We start from the raw sequence: 19,802 nt of genomic DNA, 5'->3' as shown, positions 1-19,802 counted from the left end.
TTATTTTAATACAGCTCAAAAAAATGGGGCAGATAGTTATAAAGTCAAGGTTTGGCCTGCCTTACTGTTTCCTTTGCTCCCTTTCAAGATACTTGCAAACATTTCCTACCCACTTAAAAATCCCCAACTCAGGACAGTTTGGCCAAACAGGAGACACCAGTAGGAAAGGTTTTAGCAGAAACACATTCTCACTGCATGCTGGCTACTTCAGGCTGCTGCGGTGTTGGACTGCTCAGCTCATCTTCCCACTGCTGTTCTCTGTGCAAGAAAGATGCTGAGGCACCTGCTTCCGGGAGAAGTCATTGAGATATGAAGCCCCAGAGCCCCAGCAGGGCAGATAATTCCAGGCAGTCCCTCCAAGCAGAGAGATCAGATCTGTCTCTAGTGAGCCCTTGTGGATGGCTGGCTCCAGGAAGCTGCATGGCAAATTTTGATGGCTCATTTTATAACAACCCTCATCACCAGGGAAAAGGGATTATCTTCTTTTCCTTAGGGTGAGGTGGATTTTAAGGTTTGAAGTAGTAGATCTCAGAGCTTTGTACCTTTTGAAAGGATCAGCTGGACTCAGGTGAGGAATCACTGACATCACAACTGGCCACCAGCCTCAAAAACCTGTCAAATCCAGTGATTCCAACAAATAAGGTTCCAATGGAGACTTTCAGCTGGTTACAGATCAATTGACAAGAAAGGGAAATCATGTTTTGCATTAAGTGTTTGCTGTGCCACGCTATTATTACCAAGATTAGGTGTCAAACAGAGAATGGAGGTCTGGTCTTGGGAACAAACAGGCAGGAATGGACACATTTTCTGTTTAAAACAATGCCCCTAGAAATACACAGACCTGTCTGCTTTCAGCCAGGGCTATGTGACACACCTTTCTCTCCAGTCATCCCAGCTGATAAAATCCACATTTTCTTTTATTTCTCTAGTGAAGAATCAGCAGAAGCCTTACAGTCATGCCTTGCAAATAAGGCATGTTTACACTGTACAGTGGGCTAAGAGAGATAGGAGAAGAAAAGCCATCTGCTTTCTTGTGTATATCAAGTGTCTGGATTTTAGAATAAGCAAAAGACATGGAACTCTTGTCCTGTATTTTATTAGGGAATTAACAGGCTGATTGATAACCTGAAGTTACATAGCAAATCTAATTTAAAAAAATGTTCAAAATCATGAGAATAATTTTGATTTCCACGAAAATATAATGCCCTGATACAATTCTTCTTTATGCCTGTAAATTTCTACACCCATAACATTTATCTACTGTACAACAGAGAGGCTGGATAACTGTATCAGAATCTGGAAAGTTAAATACAGTATATTTAATATAGGACTTTCTCTGCAGTCCAAGTCAAAGAGATGAAATGTTTGAAAGAAAGCCTAGAATGTGAAAGTTGCCTATGAGGAGGTTCCCTGTGATCTCATTCATTATGCATCAGTATTTCAGATTGGTAATACTGGTCAAAAGACTGGTAAATATAAACTGCTGTGCCAAGGTATGAGGCTTTAGGGCATCCCCCAGGAGAGGGAGACCCCCGTGGGGTACAGGCTCTGCAGTGAGGGGAACAGGGTGCACTGGATGTGTAGGATGCTCAAAGTGCAAGAACTGATAAATCTGTGTACAACTTGTTTCCACAGCAGTTTGAGCTACCACTACCACCCCGTTGGACTAAAGAGCTTTTCCTGAGGCTGTCAGCTTTAAAGACTGACATGATTCAGGTGCTGAGTCTCTGCAATTTCAGCCTTAGTAATCAAAGCCCAACTCCTGCTCACCTTGTGTGTGTGTGAGAACTCACACTGAGCCAACACTGTTGGTTTCATTGCAGTCATCATGTGGGGCAGCGTATTACAGCTCCATGGGTTGTAGCTGAACCCTCAATTCTCTAAATAAAGAGCTGGCACTTGCCAATACCAGTTGACTCTTGTAGGGGGTTGAGTTTCTCAAGACATTATTCATGGAAATATTAAAATTGTCATATGTGCTCTGTGGATTAGAGATGCTTTCCTGAGCTGAAGTCTTGATTCCTGCAAGAATTATGGATGTTCTGTGAGTGGCCAGCTCAAACACTTGACCAGTTAAGTCCAGCCACTTCAGCCTCTTGTATTATTCTTGGCATCTGTAAGCTAAAAAACAGTAGATTTAAGAAGTATAAAGCCTTCCTTTTAAAATGCTCAGGACAAGTACATTCAGACCACTGTGTTTTCTATTTATATATAAATTCTTTGGCAACAATTTTTTAGAAAGCAGAATGATTTTTTGCTATATAATACTTTATTGTCTCCCCAGGAAAAACTGATATCTTAGAAAATCTATAGCACTTTCCACTATAAATAGTATTGTTCCAGATTAAGGATTAGTTCCTCCCTGAAGAAAAACAGATTTAAAAAATCTGGTCATTATCTGATAACTGTTTATGTAGTAACACTAAAATAAAACAGAAAAAGAAAATCATTCAGTATGTGGTTTGTTATTGTCTAGAATGTTAGTGTATGTTTATACAATAAAAACAACATAAGTTATCCTAGTTTGTTTTAAAAACCTTAGTAATAGAAATAAATTGCTATCTGCAGATTCATAAACAGAATGCATTTTTTTCCATCTAAGTTCAAGTATTATTAGAATATTATTATTACTATTATTATTATTATTATTATTACAGGAGCTCTAAATCCTTGCCATTTTGCCTGTCTATACATCATTTTGGTCTTTTTGAGAAATAACACGTTGTGATCATTTGTTCAGGAACAAAATCAATGTGGAGCTTCCAGAAGTTTTGCCTGGTGGAAGACAGCCTGGCAATCCTTTGGCTACTGTGGGAAACTTTAGCATGTTTGAGACTAGTGGTGTAGATACAGCAGTTGTGCAATTTCTTGGTTGGCTGATGAACTTAATTTCTCCCAGGTTCTCAACACTCAGTCCCGTTCAGAGGAGAAAAGTAGGAACAATCCAACCCAGACTTGCACCACATCAGGAGATGTCGTCTTTGTTTCCTCCTGGTACTGTCAGCTGCTCGTAGGTGGGCAGGGTGTTGTTAGGGAGGAAATGCTCAGAACTGACGTTGTTGTTGCCTCTCTGAGATGATCTGTTGTTGCCCTGATCCGCCTGCTGACAGGAAACCAGATGATGCAGCATGTCCGTGATGAGGTTCAGCTTCTGGTCCATTTGTGTGACCTACAAAGGCAAAGGGATTTTTTTTTTGTTTAGGAGGATGTTTAGGAGCAGCATGCAAGAAAATTGCAACAAACTGGGTGACATACGTGTAACATTAATTAGGATCACAGCAACCTCTGTGAAGGTGCCACAGATTCACAGTTCATCAAACAGATCATTAGAAATTTAATGCAATAGGTCAGGGTTGGATGGGGACAACCGTGCTAATACTCACCTCTGGTGTGTGCTTTGACACTCATTTTATATCTGGGTGAACACATGACAAATGTGATTTTAAAAAGATGTGCTGGAATAGGGAACTAAGTCCCAGAACTGAATTTCTGTGGGTGTTTTTTTTTTTTTTTTTTAATTTTTTTGTTATTATTGTGTCCATATTTGTTTAAAAAAATTATAAACTTATAGCATGCTTCTATGCCCTAATAATATCAATATGCTGTAGTAAATAACTGCTTGACTTGCAGTGATCTAATCAACTCTTAAGCTGGGACTGAGTGATGCTCTTTGCTACATTTGGGTTCACTTAACATCTCAGGCCACAAAATGCCCATCGGTATTTTCACTGCCATGAGTGAATAGCAGCTGGGGGTGAGACATGAGTCAGTTTAATGCTCTCAAAGCCCACTGACACAGCATTCCCTAGGATTGCCATCTGAATGACATGATCCTCAGCAAGACAGAAACTAAGAATTCCAAGATGGCTGAAAATTAATTTCTTGACTGGGGGACACCAAGGGTTCAGCCCGCATCCGTAACGCTCATTTTCTTCTTTAGACAGAGGCTACTTAAATTATTTAATTTCACTTCTCTCCCCCCGTCCTTCTTTTTTCTGGTCTTTCTTCTAATGTTTAGGAGAAAAATACAGTGAAAAAGCTGATACCTAAGAGAGGTTAGGTTATGGATGTTTTTCGGCATATATTTGTGGTACTCACAGGAAAACTGAGATTTAGGTTTTTCTAGGAGTGTCACCCCTTTTATCTGGCATTGGGAGCCTCCTCTCTGCACTGAGCAAAATATCCCAAGGGCAAGATGGGCACTTCTAGCTTCAAAGTCCTGCCCACTCTCTGACCCTTTGTGTGGTAAAAGCATTGAAATGAAGCAGTAAGTCTCTGCCTTATGGCCTCCTAATCACTTCTTCAAGCGTAATAAGAAAGCCTCGATTTTGTCATTGCAGTCTCTGACCTACTGATCCACAGGGATCCTAAAACACTGAGTAAATTCTAGGCAAAAAGATGTAATACTTCTTAGAAAGGGAAAAGAAAGCAAACAGAAAAAAAACCTGTGATAGGAATAAATTGTTGCCTAAAATATCTGCTAGAAAGTAGTGGAAGGCACATAAAACTGCCAGAGAGAGCATGAGTGGGAGCAATTTATATGTGCCTGGCTGTCATCCAAGTATCACGCAGGATAGTAAAAGACAGTAAGGCTGAGCAGAACATCAACAAACCTGGAGGATTTCAGCAGAGACTAAAATGTTTTTCCACCATGGAGAAAATGCTGCGTTTTTTTCAAACACTTTGTACAACTGGTAGGGAAGCAGATACAGTGATTTAAAAATATGAGGTGCCAGAGATTTATACTTTGCAGCTGGTTTTGAAAACATTAGGCAAAGCACCCTAGATGGTACATGAAACACTAGTAATTCTGGATGGAAATGGCTGTTGAAAGATGAGATTCTATGAAAGGAGGAAGCTGAAGAACAGATAAGTTCAAGATTTCTAGAAGGAAACACAGATGGAAAACTGAGCAGATCATCAGGTTCTCATTTCATCATTATTTATTCCCTTCCTTAAATAAAGACATATTTTGCCCAAATGGTGCCCATTATATATGGCAAACTCGTGATGCTCCAAATGTCACAGTACAAATCAGTGGTAGTGAAACCTAGAAAAATACCTCATTCCTGCATCCCCCACTGCCCAGGCACTGGTTGTTTTCCGAGACAACTGTGCTGGAAGGACTGTAGTGAAAGCCTCCACACAAACAGCTATCTTCAGAATCCAAAAGACAACTTTTCCTTCTATAAGAAATGTCTTTTTGCTAACTATTCTAAATGAACTGGGGGTTTTTTATATGCATATGTGTCTTAATTTGTGATTCCAGGCAGGGATTACCAGAGGGAACAGAGACTGGAGATATATCTGGAAAACGTGCATTCATGAAACTCTTGCAGTGATGAGCTATTGAACATGACAGTAGGTTGGACTGAGATCTGGATAGTCCTTCAACAGCTGTGCATCTTGGTGATGAAGTACTGGGGAGAAGTGAGGAGTGAATATTCTTGCTGGGAAATAAATTCCCAGAGATAATTGTCTAATTTTTTCTAGGCAACAAGGTCTGGCTGCTGCAGCTGTGGAGTGCAGGAGGCCCACAGAAGCAGAGGCAGGAGCTAATTGTTATTGAGTTGAGCTGTATGAGATTAAAAGTAAAGACCTTTGTCATTCATGTTCCTGCTTTTTGGGGTAGGGCTCTAAAGCCACAAAGATTTTGTGGAGGGAGGTCCAGTAAGCTGGTTGTGTTTAGTTGTTGTTTAATCAGTTTTGCTTTCCATATCCCAGGGGGTTCTGTGCCTGTGAAGGGCTTGCTCCAAGACACACTGGACTCAGTGGTAGATTTTGGCAAGCACAGACTCCCAGTGGCTTCAGTGGGCTCTGTACCAACCTTGGACTGAATCATCAATCCCAAATAGTAACATGCTCTTTGGACGTTACAAGAGAAGGAGCAGTCTGGATTCCTGAACATGGATCTTCTGCTTCTTGGGGCTCTATCAGAAAAGATGACATTTGCAAATGAGGCAGCAGTGGGTCCCCATTTTTAATTCTGCCAAAGGAATATCTGCTTAAAGTATGAGATGCTTTAAAAGGACAAGTAAAAGCCACCAGAAGGCAACTTCTACTGTCATCACAGGCCTCTGATGTACCAGAAAAAGAGGCTTGCTGGTGAACAGCCTGGCTTATTAACATGCCCAATGTGCCTGTCATCATCCAAACACACATCCTGAAATACATCATTCACTTGCTTGCTGCAGAGATAATTATACCCACTAGAAAAATGTCATTGTGTGCAATATCCTTTTTATTAAGCCAGCTTTAGGCAGTTAGCATGGAGAAATGTATCATCCCCCCTGAATCATACTTTCAAACACATTTACTTGATTAGAAATTAGCTCTGATGCCAGAGTGAATAAAAGTAAAGCAAACAGAAAAACTGCTGATGTTGCTCTAATCTTAACCGCTTTGAACAACTTTGATCTCTCTACTTAAAACAGCAAACATTGTTAATTACATAGAAAAATAACTCAGACTGATTTGTTTCCTTTAGGAAAAACTAAGTAATCTCTTTGTAGCTGATTTATGTTTCATTAGAAGCATGATGTTTGGATGATCAGATTCTTTATATGCAAAATAATTTCCTTTGTATTTCACAGTTGTTGGGAAGAGGAAGCAGTGTTTGAAACTTCAGAAATTACACACCACAGTTATTCCTAAATCTTACTGAAATATTGTATGAATACAAAATTTTTCCATTCTTTGAGTTAAGTTAAAAAAATAGTAAAAATCTAAGGATCATAGATTGAGCACAGATGGAGAGAAGATTTTAAAAAGTTTTGAATCTCTCTCTTAGAAATGAATAAAATCCCTTCCATGCAGTGCACTGAGAAAAAGAACAACCCACAACCAAACAGTTCCTTACAAAGGCTGAAAGTTTAGCACACAAATCTTAAATGGCACATCATGAGGAAAAGTTATAACATGTAGTTATAATAGTCTCTCTCCATCTTTCCTGTAGGCTCCCTTCAGGTGTTAGAAGGCCATTCCAAAGCCTTTTCTTTTCCAGGCTGAATAATCCCAATCCTCATAGCCTTAGTGACACGCATTTATAAAGGTAATAATATTTGTTAAGGGATCAAAGGCATTCCAGGAGGTGCTACTGAACAAGACAAAGACTGTTCTTGCTGAAAGAATAAAATCATTTTCAATTAAAATTGTCTATTATTTTGATCTATTAAAATTCTGCAAATCTTCATGCTATATTAACTTGAAACACTTAGTAATTTTAAGCTTCCAAAAAAAGTTCATGGTATGATCTGGAACATAATATGTAACAATGAATTTATTTCCTTGATTTTAAAAATGAAGCAAACAAAACAAAACAAAACAAAACACAGAAGCCTAGTTGGCTCCAGGGACAGCTCCAGGGACAGAAGGGTCTCTTTTAAGCTCCCCTGTAATGGAGAACCAAGGGGTAGCACTTTGGAGACCTACTCCCAAAACTAATTACAGGAATTTACCAGGAAAAGGCAATGACAGACACAATTACAGTGCTGAGTGGAACAGTATTTTCAGCCACGGGAAGCTGAAGGACAAAATTTTGAGTTTGGCATAATTTCAGCCACAAAGACCACAAATTATTAATAGGTTATTCCAAGTATTGCTCCATAATCTGCAGAGATCAAGGCTGATTAATGCTGTTGATTAAAGCTGTGTCATCTGCCCATCATTCTCCTCCTCAGGGATTTTAAAAGTAAATATTAAGGGTAAAAATTATAGTCACTTTGAACAGAATGCTGTTTTATAACTACCTGTGTTTATAACTACCATGGTTCACTGATTAAACAGATTTTTTGTCCATAATGAAGAGAATTTTTATCAGCTCATTGCTCACTCAGTGGGTTCAGGGGGGCTGTCCTTGTTCTCAGTAAAGAAAGCCAAGCATGGAGCTGCTAAAGGAGAAGAGGGAAACCAGGATGCAAGCAACACTTGGCTGAACAAAAACGTGATAAAGGAAGATTTCAGCTGCTTTTTCAACATTAAACTCCCAAGTCTGCTGCCCTGATTTAAGTAGCCTTCATTCCTGTGGGTGCAGCTTTTTGGCTGAAAGTGAACTAATTCTTTAAAGCACTTTTTCAAAATAACCAAAGAGGATTGGGGAGATCTTCATGTATTCATCACTTCTGGTGGCCTGTAACTAAGGAGGACCCTTTTGCTCTGCAGTATAGCAAACTTCCAGAGGAATAAAAAATGATACTTTCTTTGAGCATCTCTCCATGTTGTATCAAATCTCAAATGTGTTTGCTGTTCAGTGCCACACTCAGTAATAAGCTAGCTCTATCTTTCATAAAAACACACAAAAAGGTCCTTTCTGCTAACAAAATAATCACCAGGCACACCAATGACTCAGCTGGAGAGAAGATGAAAGGCAAAAAAATATTCCAGAACTTATTTTACCTGTTAATGGCAATGTTACGAAGGAAAGTATCAGTATCCAGTGGTACTTAACAACAGTGAGACTGTTCTGGAAGAAAACGTTGTTATAAATCACGTTTGTCTTTCGTGGGATTCCTCCAATTTAAGTTCTTTAGAATACTTGAGGAAACTTTAGAGAGAAACTCCCCTGGCTCCTCTTCTTGCTGAGTTCTCTCTCACACATGTTGGTATCTCAGCATTTCTAAAAGTTAATGCTTTATCCTGGAGCATAAAAGTTAATGCTCTGAGGACAGGAACAGGAATTATGTTAGAAGTGGATTTCTAGAGCAACTCCGGTATGGGAATCTCCCCAGAGAATTTATTTTAAAAATTTCTCTATAATAGTGGCAGGAGAGATCAATGGTTTCAGTATTATTAAGGAACGTTTCTTTCTTCAGGTGCATGATTCTTCAAAAATCATGGAATGTGCATGTGGAAATCCTTTCCATTTGCAATGCCCAAGATCTCAGATTCTTGCAAAACCCCCTATCAGAACTTCTGGCTTTGATGTGTTTATTTTGTTGCCCAAGATAAGGCAGCAGTTTTGCTGGAGGTTATATTCCTGCCACTGAGGTGCTTAAAGGAGAATGTAATCTGCATGAAGGAAGATTTGCTCTCCAGACTGTCTGTACTTTCTCTTGAGAGTTGGCCAAAGAAGAAAATATGTGTGTGGTGTCCAGGGGAAGGATAGAAGAAGTGGAGCCAGTGAAAAAACACTCGACTGTAAGATTGATCATTGCTTGGAAAACAGGAGGGCTGAGCTTCTGAGGAACAAAATTGAGAGGTTTTGAGGGTTACATGAACAAATCTTTTTCTAGTCAATGAAAACATTATATGAACACTGTAACCACTCTCTTAACTGACAAATAAAATGGGCATTTTTCAGGCAAAAAATATCTTTGGAAAGAAAGGCACTTGCTACACCCTGAGTTCTAAAATCAGCTCTCTTGCATAAAGCTATCAGTGGCAATCTCTGCTTTAAGATACTAAAAATTGTTCTGTTTTTTCAATAAACTGAGACTGTTGCTGCTCTCGTCTTGCTGTGTATTTTTTATAAGAAAATATTTATCTTACACTTCTCAAAAACATAAAAAACTACTTATTTTTTGTAGTAAGAGCCCTTGAACAGCTGCTGAGAATTCACCATTGATCAGGGTGTGCTGCTTGTGTATTCAACAGAGGGTGATGACCCTGGGGAGAAAATTCTGAGCCATTGAGCCAGGTTCAGAGCTCAGCAAGAACCAGGACTTATAAACCAGTTGCTCTGATTCTCCAGAAGTTATCTTGATATCAGTGAACTATTACAAAGGGCTTGACTTCTACAGTAAATTCCTAATGCACTGTAAAGAAACTCAGTTTTGTAACACGGTTTTTAAAAATTGCTTTGGGAATTAAAACAATCTAGCAACACCAGCATGTACCCATTTGGTTACTGCCTGTAACACTTGTGGCACTTTAAAGTAATTTTTGTTTGTTTGAAGAATTTTGTTCTGGTTGTGCAGCACAAGATCTAGGGTAGCAAATGCGCAAGTTATAGGAAATGGGAGAAATTACACGGTTGATTTTGCATCTGTTCTTTCCATTAGGATTGGGAAAGCAATTTTGATTAGCAAGTAACTAAACTGCAGAGAATTATTTTTCTTTTCCACATGTTCTTTTTCTCAAAGGAAATCAGGTTTTTCTAAAAGCTTCCTCAAAGTTTCTGGAATATGACACCTCTGCTTAACTATTCACTCAGCTCCATTTCTTTAATGATTCTTAGAAGAGTGTAGGTTACAACTATAATGTCATTTTTCAGATTAGGTGTCTCCCCTGAATTATATTTGAAACCAATGGTAGTAATAGACATACTCTGATGGGTCAAAAACTAAAAAACTGATATGAAAAAGCCACTCCAGTAATATGTGATGGAATAAATAATATAATATAAAATAAAATACAGCAGACCAAATACAAAATATTAGCAGCAGGTTATCAAAACTCTCTTCTATGATATGACCACTTTTCCCTAAAAGAAACAAGCAGCAACAACAAATGTTGTGCTTATGTAAGAGAGCAATTCCTTAAAATCTTAAAAACTGTGAGGAATAAGTAGAAATTAAAGGTTACAGGTTGGTTTGTTTTTTTACGGATCACCTTCATAAGATTATTTATCTATAACTTGCTGCTTGACTGACAGAAGCAAGGTAAGATGAATACAAATCGCTCCTTCTAACGAAGAGTTCAGTAGGATGCTGGCAATTGGGAGAATTAAATTACAGGAGAGTGAAATACATTTGGTCATGGACTGTTAGGGAGTATAAGACCTCAAAAGGTAGAAAGATTTCTGAACAGCACTTCTTTTAAGATTTTTTTTTCTGGGTTCAAACTGGAAGAGGGGAAATTTAGGCTAGGTGTAAGGAAGAAATTCTTTGCTGTGAGGTTGGTGAGGTACTGGAACAAGCTGCACAGAGAAGTTATGGATGCTCCATCCCTGGAAGTGTTTGAGGCCAGGTTGGCAGGGGGTTGGAATTGGATGATCTCAAGGTCCCTCCCAGCCCAGGCCATTCTGTGGTGATTCCATGATTCTTTTAGAAGTGGAGAGGATTCAGAAAGGCTTGAGGGTAAAAATGTTGGTAAGGGCTGACCTAAAATGCTAGTAAGTCAAGACAGGAATGAGGACCATGATGGATGTGGTTGCAGGAGATGGTCAGAAGCAGGACTGGAAACAGCTGCCACTGAAGAAGAGAGAGCAGAGAACTGGGGTCTAGGTTCAGCGCTTTTGTTGCCATTTTTAACAACTTGCAAAAATACCTGGCTTCTTTAAAGCACCCAAACTGTTGGAAATCAGCTTTTCCTGAGAGCCTTTCTTTACTTCTAGATATAGTCTTGGGCCACGAGGCCCATCTGCTGGCTCCCCACTCCCCAGGCCCCCAGGCCAGTCCTGCTGGCCTCCCAGCACTCAGTCCATGCCCAGATGTGTGCAACGCTCACAGATCTATCTGGCATCCAGAAGGCTATAGCCAAGCAATTAAAATTTGTGGTTGACTCTTGTTTTAGATAAATCAGACGAGACTTAAAACACATGGAAATTTTCAAGTTAGAACAGCATCCAAAATCTACAGTGTTTGGCCCAGCACTGCCTCAGGATACAGCTTTTTTTTTTTTTCCTCTAAAATATTACAAAGGTCAGATTTTTTAACCCTTTCCTCTAAATTAACAGTGTATCAGTAGATAAACAAGGGAGTTTGGAGTATTTTTCCCTCCTTGCATGAAGCTAGGAAATTGAAGGTGAGGGTCTTGTCTCTAAATATAATTTTCATCAGAAACTACCAAAGATGATCAAATCCTCCTATCCTATTAACTGAATACCCTTATATTTTCAAGAATTTGCTTATCTTCATTAACTATAGCCCCACCTTCAGGAAACAGTATCTCTCTGACCAGACACAACTTTCCTCCCTCTCTGTTTAAAGATAAGACAAGAGTTGGCAAGAAGGGAGGGATTCTTTCTTTACAAGTGAATCAGTGATACCAGAAATATTAGAAGTTACTGTATCTACAAAAATCACTGGATATCCATCCAACTCCATAATCATAAACAGCTTCCCAAATTATGCTTAAATTGAAATCCAGCCTTATAGAGGATGGGATACAGGCTTGAGATAACAAGAAATATAGTGAAAATATTGATCAAAGAAACCAGGAAAAAAAGACCCTTATCTCTGTGTAATAGTTTGAATAGAGTTCTAGGATAAATGATGGTCATCTTCTGGGCCAGAAGTTGGACTTTGATGATGCTTGTGGGTCCCTTCCCACTCAGGATATTCTATGATTCCATGTTTAGTGCATCTACAACACTGTGCAAACCTGGGTGCACCTAAGCACAGCAGGTAAGTCCTGTTATTGCCAGCACAACGTGGGAGAAACTGAGTCAGCACAGCCAGCGGCCCACCTTCAGATACAATAAACATTCTTAACATCAGCTTGGATGAATGCATCTAACAAAACCTTAAAAATACTCTCCCTGTCCTGGGCACATCTTCCAGTCTCAAGGAAAACCTCACAGCACCTTTCTGGTTTCTATTATGGAGACAGGAGGTTGGAAAACAGGTTGCTTTCTCACTCTCAATCACACTCTTGTTCAGTAAAACATTTCTCTGTGGGGTCCCTCTGGTTGAGCACCCTGGTACCTATCTTCAGAGGAAAGCAAGGCTCTCCGTTTGGCTAACAGGCACTTGTATTTCAGATGCTTCAGCTCCACAGATGTGAAGAAAACTCCCTGTGGCTCTTGCCTCTGGAGGACCCTTTCTGCTGGCTTAACCACAGCAGTACAGCCTCTGAATATCACTCTATATTTTCGTTGTCAGGAGTTTGGCTGTCAGACAACAGCTTTCCCCTAGCTGCAGATTCCCGTTCCCCATGTGGAACAGTGGCATATTTACGGCACTTTAGGGTTAAAAAGTGTAGAGTACAAGACCCAACTGGCATAAAAATATGTCCAAAACTTTTCTCCCCAACAAAATAAACCCCAAATCAACCCAACCCCCACTGTCCCCCTCCCCCCAATAAAGAAAACAAAAGTGACTAATGTTGACCTCTCTCCAAAGGGGAATGTTTTGCTTCTTGAATCCTTGGCTCTGGCTCTTGTATGATACTGAGACTATGACTAATAACCTCTTGCCAGAGTACTGCTGATAATTTCACCTTTGAGTAGCTGTTCTCATTCTGGACCATCATAGCATGCACTTAAGTTGCCAAGATTTTATTTTTAAAAAAACAAAGAATAAGATATACACTCATAATCCCCTGTGTTAGAAATACATTTTTCAGCTTTAACTGTAAGGTTTTGCCTGACAATTTTCCTCCTTCCTCCAAACTGTTATTTTTCAGATGCCTGCTACGAAATGGTTCCCTTTTTCCTTCCTTTCCCTCAAACACTTTTTCTAATTCAAAACAGATTTGAGACTGCTGCTCTTTTTAAAGCAAATCTGCCATGTATCATGTCGTGTTAGGTCAGCACTGCTTATGTTATGTTTTGTACTTCACCCAAATGAGGCATCCATGCTGCTTTGCAAAGGAAATAAACCCAGACTAGGTGCAATGGCTTTCATGGCTGGAATAGATCAGCAGGTTATGGATGTGATCTTATGGCATGGCATAGCACTAGGGAGGACATTACTATCGGCCTTTTTGCTTAAAAAGTTAAAAACAAAGATAACTTCAACTGTTACCTCAAAAAAAGCGTTTTTGTTTTTGTTTTTTTTTTTTTGCCAGCTCCTTTTTCAGCATCCATAATCTACTAATTATGTATAATTTGACAGTTACTATATGGGCAAAAAAGGGCATAACCCCCTTAGTACCTAAAATGAGCTTAAAAAATGAATAACTATATGATGACTTCTGCAGCAATCAAAACTGGGAAGGTAAAAAGAGTGGGGGAGAGAAAGGGAGAGAAGCAATTACACAACAGTGAGTTTTGAGTGAGTTTTCCCTGAGGGCTGCTGGTAATTAAACTAACGGCAACATGAATCTCTGTTTGATGTGGTCATGAATTTGTTTTCAAAAGAAAAATCTTTAAAAAGATTCTTTCAAGAGAAATTTTTAGAGAACAAGCTCAGCATGAATAATTAGACCAGAAATACTTTGATAAATATTATTATGGGGAAGTCATTTATGGGCCATGGTATCTGAAGGTTAGAAATCCTGGTGATAAATAAGGTGGCAAGTTTGCACCCATTTTGAACACACAAAACCAGGGCTGTGTTCCTGTTTGCTTGAGCCTGCTCCTCAGAAAGGAGGCGGCCTCTTGTTTTGCCATTGCATTAAGCTTTACAAAGACACAGATGCAAGACAGAAAATTTCAGTGGGAAAGCTCAGTGGAACGAAAGAAAACCACACACAATTCCAAAGGCACTTTTCATTCCCAGGGGCTGCACAGAGATCAGAGGTGAAATTCAGTGGTGATAAAAAGTCTGTGAGCCCACTCTACTCCCCCAGTCTTTCAAAACATCATTCAATTCTGCTGAAATCATATCCCTGGAAATATCTGCTTCAGAATCTTCTGAATAAAAAAAAACACTTGCATTTTGTAGAAATTTAAGCTTCCAGCAAAACCCCACTGAAATCCAGAAAAGATGCATGTGCTCTGCACCCTCTAAAATCAATGGACATCCCAAAACCACATTTCATTTGTTTAGTGAGCACTTCAAAAAGTGGAGGCAGATACAATCAATCAAAAGCCAGCAAATAACCAACGAGTGAACTAGAATGTAATATATTTACCAGTGGAAACCCATGTTTACAAGGAAAAGAAACTGCTTGTTGGCTGTCATGGTGTTATTCATAAAGGCAAACTAGGAGATCTTATGGATACCAGGAGCAAAACTACAACAAAGGCAACCAACTGCTAATGAAGAAGGGTTTTCAGTCAAATTTCATGGGTCATACAAAGTCATTACCATGCCTGCAGGAGTTCAACAGCTCTGCCAGTTGAATTCGGGGGGAATTAAGTGATTATTTTGTTACGCATTTTGTAGTTTTAGATATTTTTGCTTAAAATTTCAAATTCTGAAGCAAACCAGCTGTGCAAGAATATCAGCTTCAATTTCCAGAGTTAGCTTCTGAACAACTTTCTTGCAGAGGAAACCCCGAAAACAGGTCTTCTGTATATACCAAGGTATCAAAAACTAGATTTTAAAGACTCATATCTGTTCCCTTTTTTTCCTACTGCTTAAATAAAACCTTATGGTGTTAAGCCAATTTCCCAACACTTTGGAGGCTTTCATTTTGAAAACTAAGAGACAGATAATTTGGCTGCTACTGGTGGCAAGTTCTGCACGGGTTATCTTTCCCAATTACTCCCATTGCAGGTTTCCCTCTGGTTTTGAGTCAGTTAAAGTATCAAGGCTCTTTTCCATAACATTTTCAGCTATAATGCCTTCAAAAGTAAGCAAATGTTCCTGACAAAATAACATGCTTGAAAAATGTAATGGATCACAAAGATAACAAAAAATCCTTAGTGCATTTCTTCGTCAGTAACAACTTCTAGGAATACAGCCAGGCTGGGCATTTGTTTGGACTGGTAAACCATGACTCAAAAGTGGATCTCTTGGCAGCACAAGCAACTGCTCCGTGGTGGAAGCAAAAGGCTCACAGTCTTTCCTAGCTGATTAATCATTATGACAGGCTTCAAGAATAAATGATCTGCCCAGCTCCAGATGTTAGATGTGCATCCACCTCTTATTCTTCTGGTTCTTAGGCAGTAGCCTGAATTGTTCATTCTGAAGATAATGATGACCATTTACTGTTCAAAAGTAAAAAGGGCTTCGGGCTTTGTAATATTATATTATGATAGAGGAGGCTACTACACAAGATCACACAGCACATATAGTCTAGACATGATGAAATGCTCGAAGACTCTTCAGGCAGAGGTGGTGACAGTCTTGACCATAAAGCTTTGTGACATTCCCCTTCTCCATTTCCACCTCCAACCAGGACTGTTATCAATTGCACAAAGGCAGAGCATGAAGACATCGCTGGCTCTCTCCCATCCAGCCCCTGCCATCGAGGGCTGCACTAACCCCTGTTCAATCAATAACAAAATGTAGTTTCTCAGTGATGGGAGGCAGCATCTGTTTCACAGCACAGGGTAACACTCCTCAGCCTTTACAGAGAGGAACAAAAAGCAGTGATACAATGAAAGCAGGGGAAAGCATCATGGTGGCAGAAAGAAGGTACTGGATCCTGTCTGAGACAGCCAAAGAGCTCTACAGGATCTTCAGTAGCTGCAAGTCATGAGAGACACCACTTTAATTGTCACATAAAGGGTGGTCCTCCACAGAGGGACCAAGTTTGTTTTGGGCATTTGCCACGGAGATTTCAGTGACAGTGGCAGTCCAGGAGGGGAACACCAGAGAAACAGCACCCTGTGTCTGAAGAAAGCTGCAGCCTGCTCCTCCTGGAGATGGATCACTGGTGTTCACAGGGGCCAGACCATGCTTTACTTGGAAGATCTGGGTATCACCACACAAACTGCTTTAGCTGCAGGCATTTCCTATTTTCTTCTTGCATACTTTCCTTGAATGAGTGAAAGTTTACTCTGGAGTAGTTTGTTTTCTTTTTTCTGCTAATCTCTTTTGTTAAGTAGAATTTTTGCCCCAGTCCAATAGAGAGATTAATCAGCTACTTAGGAGAAATTCATTCACCCCTAATCACGCAACCTTTGAAAAAAAGTTGTTACATAGTACTTACTAAGGACTTTACCGATTAAAATGCTTACATAATTCAGAATTAATTAAGATTTTTTTAAAATTCATTTTCATGGATGGTTTTATGGGATTTGACTAACAGCTTTAGCTCTGACACATCTGGTCTGAAATGTGAAAGGGCTTTACTTCAGTGTCAAACATCACAGTTCCTTTAGGGTGTAAGATGCTTCTGCTCATAGTACCTGAGCTGTTGATTTATATTTTCATGGAATCATATAATGTCCTGCAAGAGACCTTAAATATCATTTTATAGTTCCAACACCCCTGCCATGGACAGGGACCCCTTCCAGTAGACCAGGTTGCTCAGAACCCCATCCATCCTGGACTTGAAAAATACCAGGGCCATCAAAAAATAAACTTTTCAAGTTATATCTAAGTTTTTAGATAAATCCAGAACAGCAGTGGGAATAACAAAGATTATAAACATGACCAAGTGCTTCTGTTCTCATTTTTGACCTCCAAGCCTCAAAATGTTTATCATACCCAATACTTATGGCTGAGGAAATGGAAACAAGAGAAAGTGAAATGCCTTGCCTCAGTTCTGCAGAAAGCAATGTCTGAGGCAGGAACAGCACCCACATTGCCTGAGACCCCCACAATAACCACACCAGTGCATGTTTCTAGAAGGGACATGGATGTCATGATGACACAAGTGTCTGACACTGCCTTTTAAAAGCTGATTTTCAGAGAGGACACAGGAGGTCTGGTTGCACTCACTCTTCTCTGGCTCAGGAAGAACTCACAGTGTGCATGTGCAAGTGAGTACACCATGTGGGACCAGCTCTGATAGGCATTATTTATACAACAGCTCTACTGACTTAAAAACTAATAAATCCACAGCCTGCAGATGATGTGCAGACACACAGACACATCATCACAAATATAACTTTATCTTGATTCTTTGTGTTTTCCCCCCCTGTTGCTGCACAACAGAGCATCTAGTACAATAGCAAAATAAGCCTCTGGCTAAAGCGTAAGCTTGTTTTAATCACAGCATCTCTCCAATGCAAAAGAAATAAATGCCATTTTCCAGGGAACCATTTCTACAGGAGTATTTCACGCAGAGGAAACGCTGTCAAGCTTGTTTGCAATGCATTGCTGCAAAATGCTCCACACTTCCCTTACTCTCTGAGTGCCCTCGACTCCTGGTGAGCTTTTCACTGAGGAAGATCCATGTATTTGGATAGAAGTGAAGCACACAGTCTGTAACTTTGCACAATACAAGTGAAAGCACAATACAAGAGGTCAAAATGAGGTTTCTCTCCTTATGTATGATAATTATGGTCTGTTTATAATTCTACAGTTAATTTAGGGCTTGTATGTCCCCGCTGGACAAAGCAGCTTGCCCTGTGTGGAAAATGACATTAACTCAATCTTTGCAGACTGTCCCTGAGCCTACAAATGCTTTTGTTAGTACAGTGAACACCTGTACTAATTACGCACTTCACTCACTCGGGGGTCACTGCTCATGGCAAAGGTTTTAAATCAGCCACCCCAGGAGACAGACATCATTATATTTCTGGAGCAGTCATTCCAGTGCTGCAAAACTAGGCAACCCTGGAAACAGATTCACACTCTGAAGTTTCTAAAGGTGAAAGACTGGGATAACCCATTGCTGGACACAAAATATTGGAATGAATAGAGAAAATGAAGAGAGTAATCAGAAAGTGCTGTTAAAATCTTAAGTTTAGCACTATTTTTAGTGATTCTGTGATTCTTCTGACTTTCATGTTAATAACATTTTTTCCCATCTCTCATTATATACCAATACCTGATGCAGCAAAACTTGTAAGCATGGGAGAAATGCCAATTAATTTAATTTTACTCACTTTGTGATTCGCATGTGCTATTTATGCACCTCCAGTTATGCTGGAAGTCAAATGCCAAGGTCAGCATTCATTTCTTTCACTGATGTAGCTGCCCATGTTCAGTTCTTCCCAGAGAGTCCCTGTTCACACTGATGCTAATCAGCACTGGTACTTCCCTCAGCTCAATATGCAAAACTTGTAGAATCAATGGCACATTATGTGAAAGCCAGCATCTAAGTGGCTGTAGGGGGCAGAGATATCTGCATTTCACATTATTCTTCTCCTAATCACTGCATGTAAAAGCTGTCAGCGGGTTTGTCACTGGGAAATCACAGAGCAGAAGGATACTTTAGGTAGCTGCTGCCTTCAATTAAACACACGCCAAGGTGTCATGCTGCCCTCAGTACCCAAGTAACAGCATTTTCCAAAGGCAAGGAGCACTGAGGGCGTGGGCAGAGCTCTCCATCCAGCTTTTTGCAGCTGCTCTGTGCCCCAGTGCCATATATGGGGTAAATAAAAGGGAAGCAGAGGCAGGATTTGTTCAGAAATAGCAAAGAACAGGAGCCAGGGCAGAAAAATAATGGAGCCCGGGCAGAGAAGGGATCCTTGAAGTATTTGGCATTTTCACAACTGCCTCCTATGTGAATGCTAAAAAGGTTTTCAAGGATGCAAATGACCAAATGCACAAATTCTTCCTAAGGTGCCTAGGAACTCTAACATTCAAATTAAAGGCAACAAATCAATATATTTTCTATCAAATGATCTCCAAACTCTTCAATCTGTACTTCATCTTTACAAGCACACAGCATAAATTTTCATGGACATGTAGATGCAAATTATTTCTACCGTTTGTGTGACCCTTTTCAGCCAGATTCATTAGGCAACGTTAGAAAAACAATAATGCCTTGAGCTCTGTGTACTGCATGAACCCCTCTCTCTCCCTCCGCTGACTCAGGAGCAGGACATGTTTTGCAACAATGTCGCCTAAATATACAATAGTCCCAGTTCACTCCTCTTTCATTCCAGAGTAAATGAGGAGTAAACTTATTGATGTCAATGGGATTAAGGTAATATAAATGCCCTGAAAAGATGGATCACAGTTAGCACTCAGAAGAGCACACTCCAAAGGTTTGTCCACTTGCATGCAACATATCCCCTACAGTAATAGAATCTAGTAAATGACACATGCCACTGCAAAGAACTCCTGTGACTAAATGGTGCATTGTGCAAAGCAAACCTTTCTTCAGTGCACAGAGACAGTCTTTTCTTTTACTTTTTAAAACCCAACCCTGTCATGCAAATTCTAGCCAAGCCTTCACTGTTCTGTTATTTA

At 39.8% G+C, this 19,802-nt stretch overlaps 1 protein-coding gene across 5 annotated transcripts in view; it reads right to left on the bottom strand.

The window, feature by feature from the left end:
- Positions 1–1,080: 1,080 nt before the first annotated feature.
- KCNQ1 (potassium voltage-gated channel subfamily Q member 1) overlaps positions 1,081–19,802 on the bottom strand; it is a 329,508-nt gene continuing 310,786 nt past the window's right edge. For all 5 annotated transcript variants that reach the window (XM_068193958.1, XM_068193957.1, XM_068193959.1 and 2 more), the window contains one exon: positions 1,081–3,169. In XM_068193958.1, coding sequence (XP_068050059.1) covers positions 2,966–3,169 — 204 coding nt within the window. In that variant the 3' untranslated portion in view covers positions 1,081–2,965. The remainder of the gene's footprint in view (positions 3,170–19,802) is intronic.

Source organism: Anomalospiza imberbis, chromosome 6 (assembly GCF_031753505.1).
Source record: "Anomalospiza imberbis isolate Cuckoo-Finch-1a 21T00152 chromosome 6, ASM3175350v1, whole genome shotgun sequence".
Taxonomy (NCBI): Eukaryota; Metazoa; Chordata; class Aves; order Passeriformes; family Viduidae; genus Anomalospiza; species Anomalospiza imberbis.
Note: the sequence above shows the minus strand (reverse complement) of the source record. Positions and strands in the feature narration are given on the sequence as shown.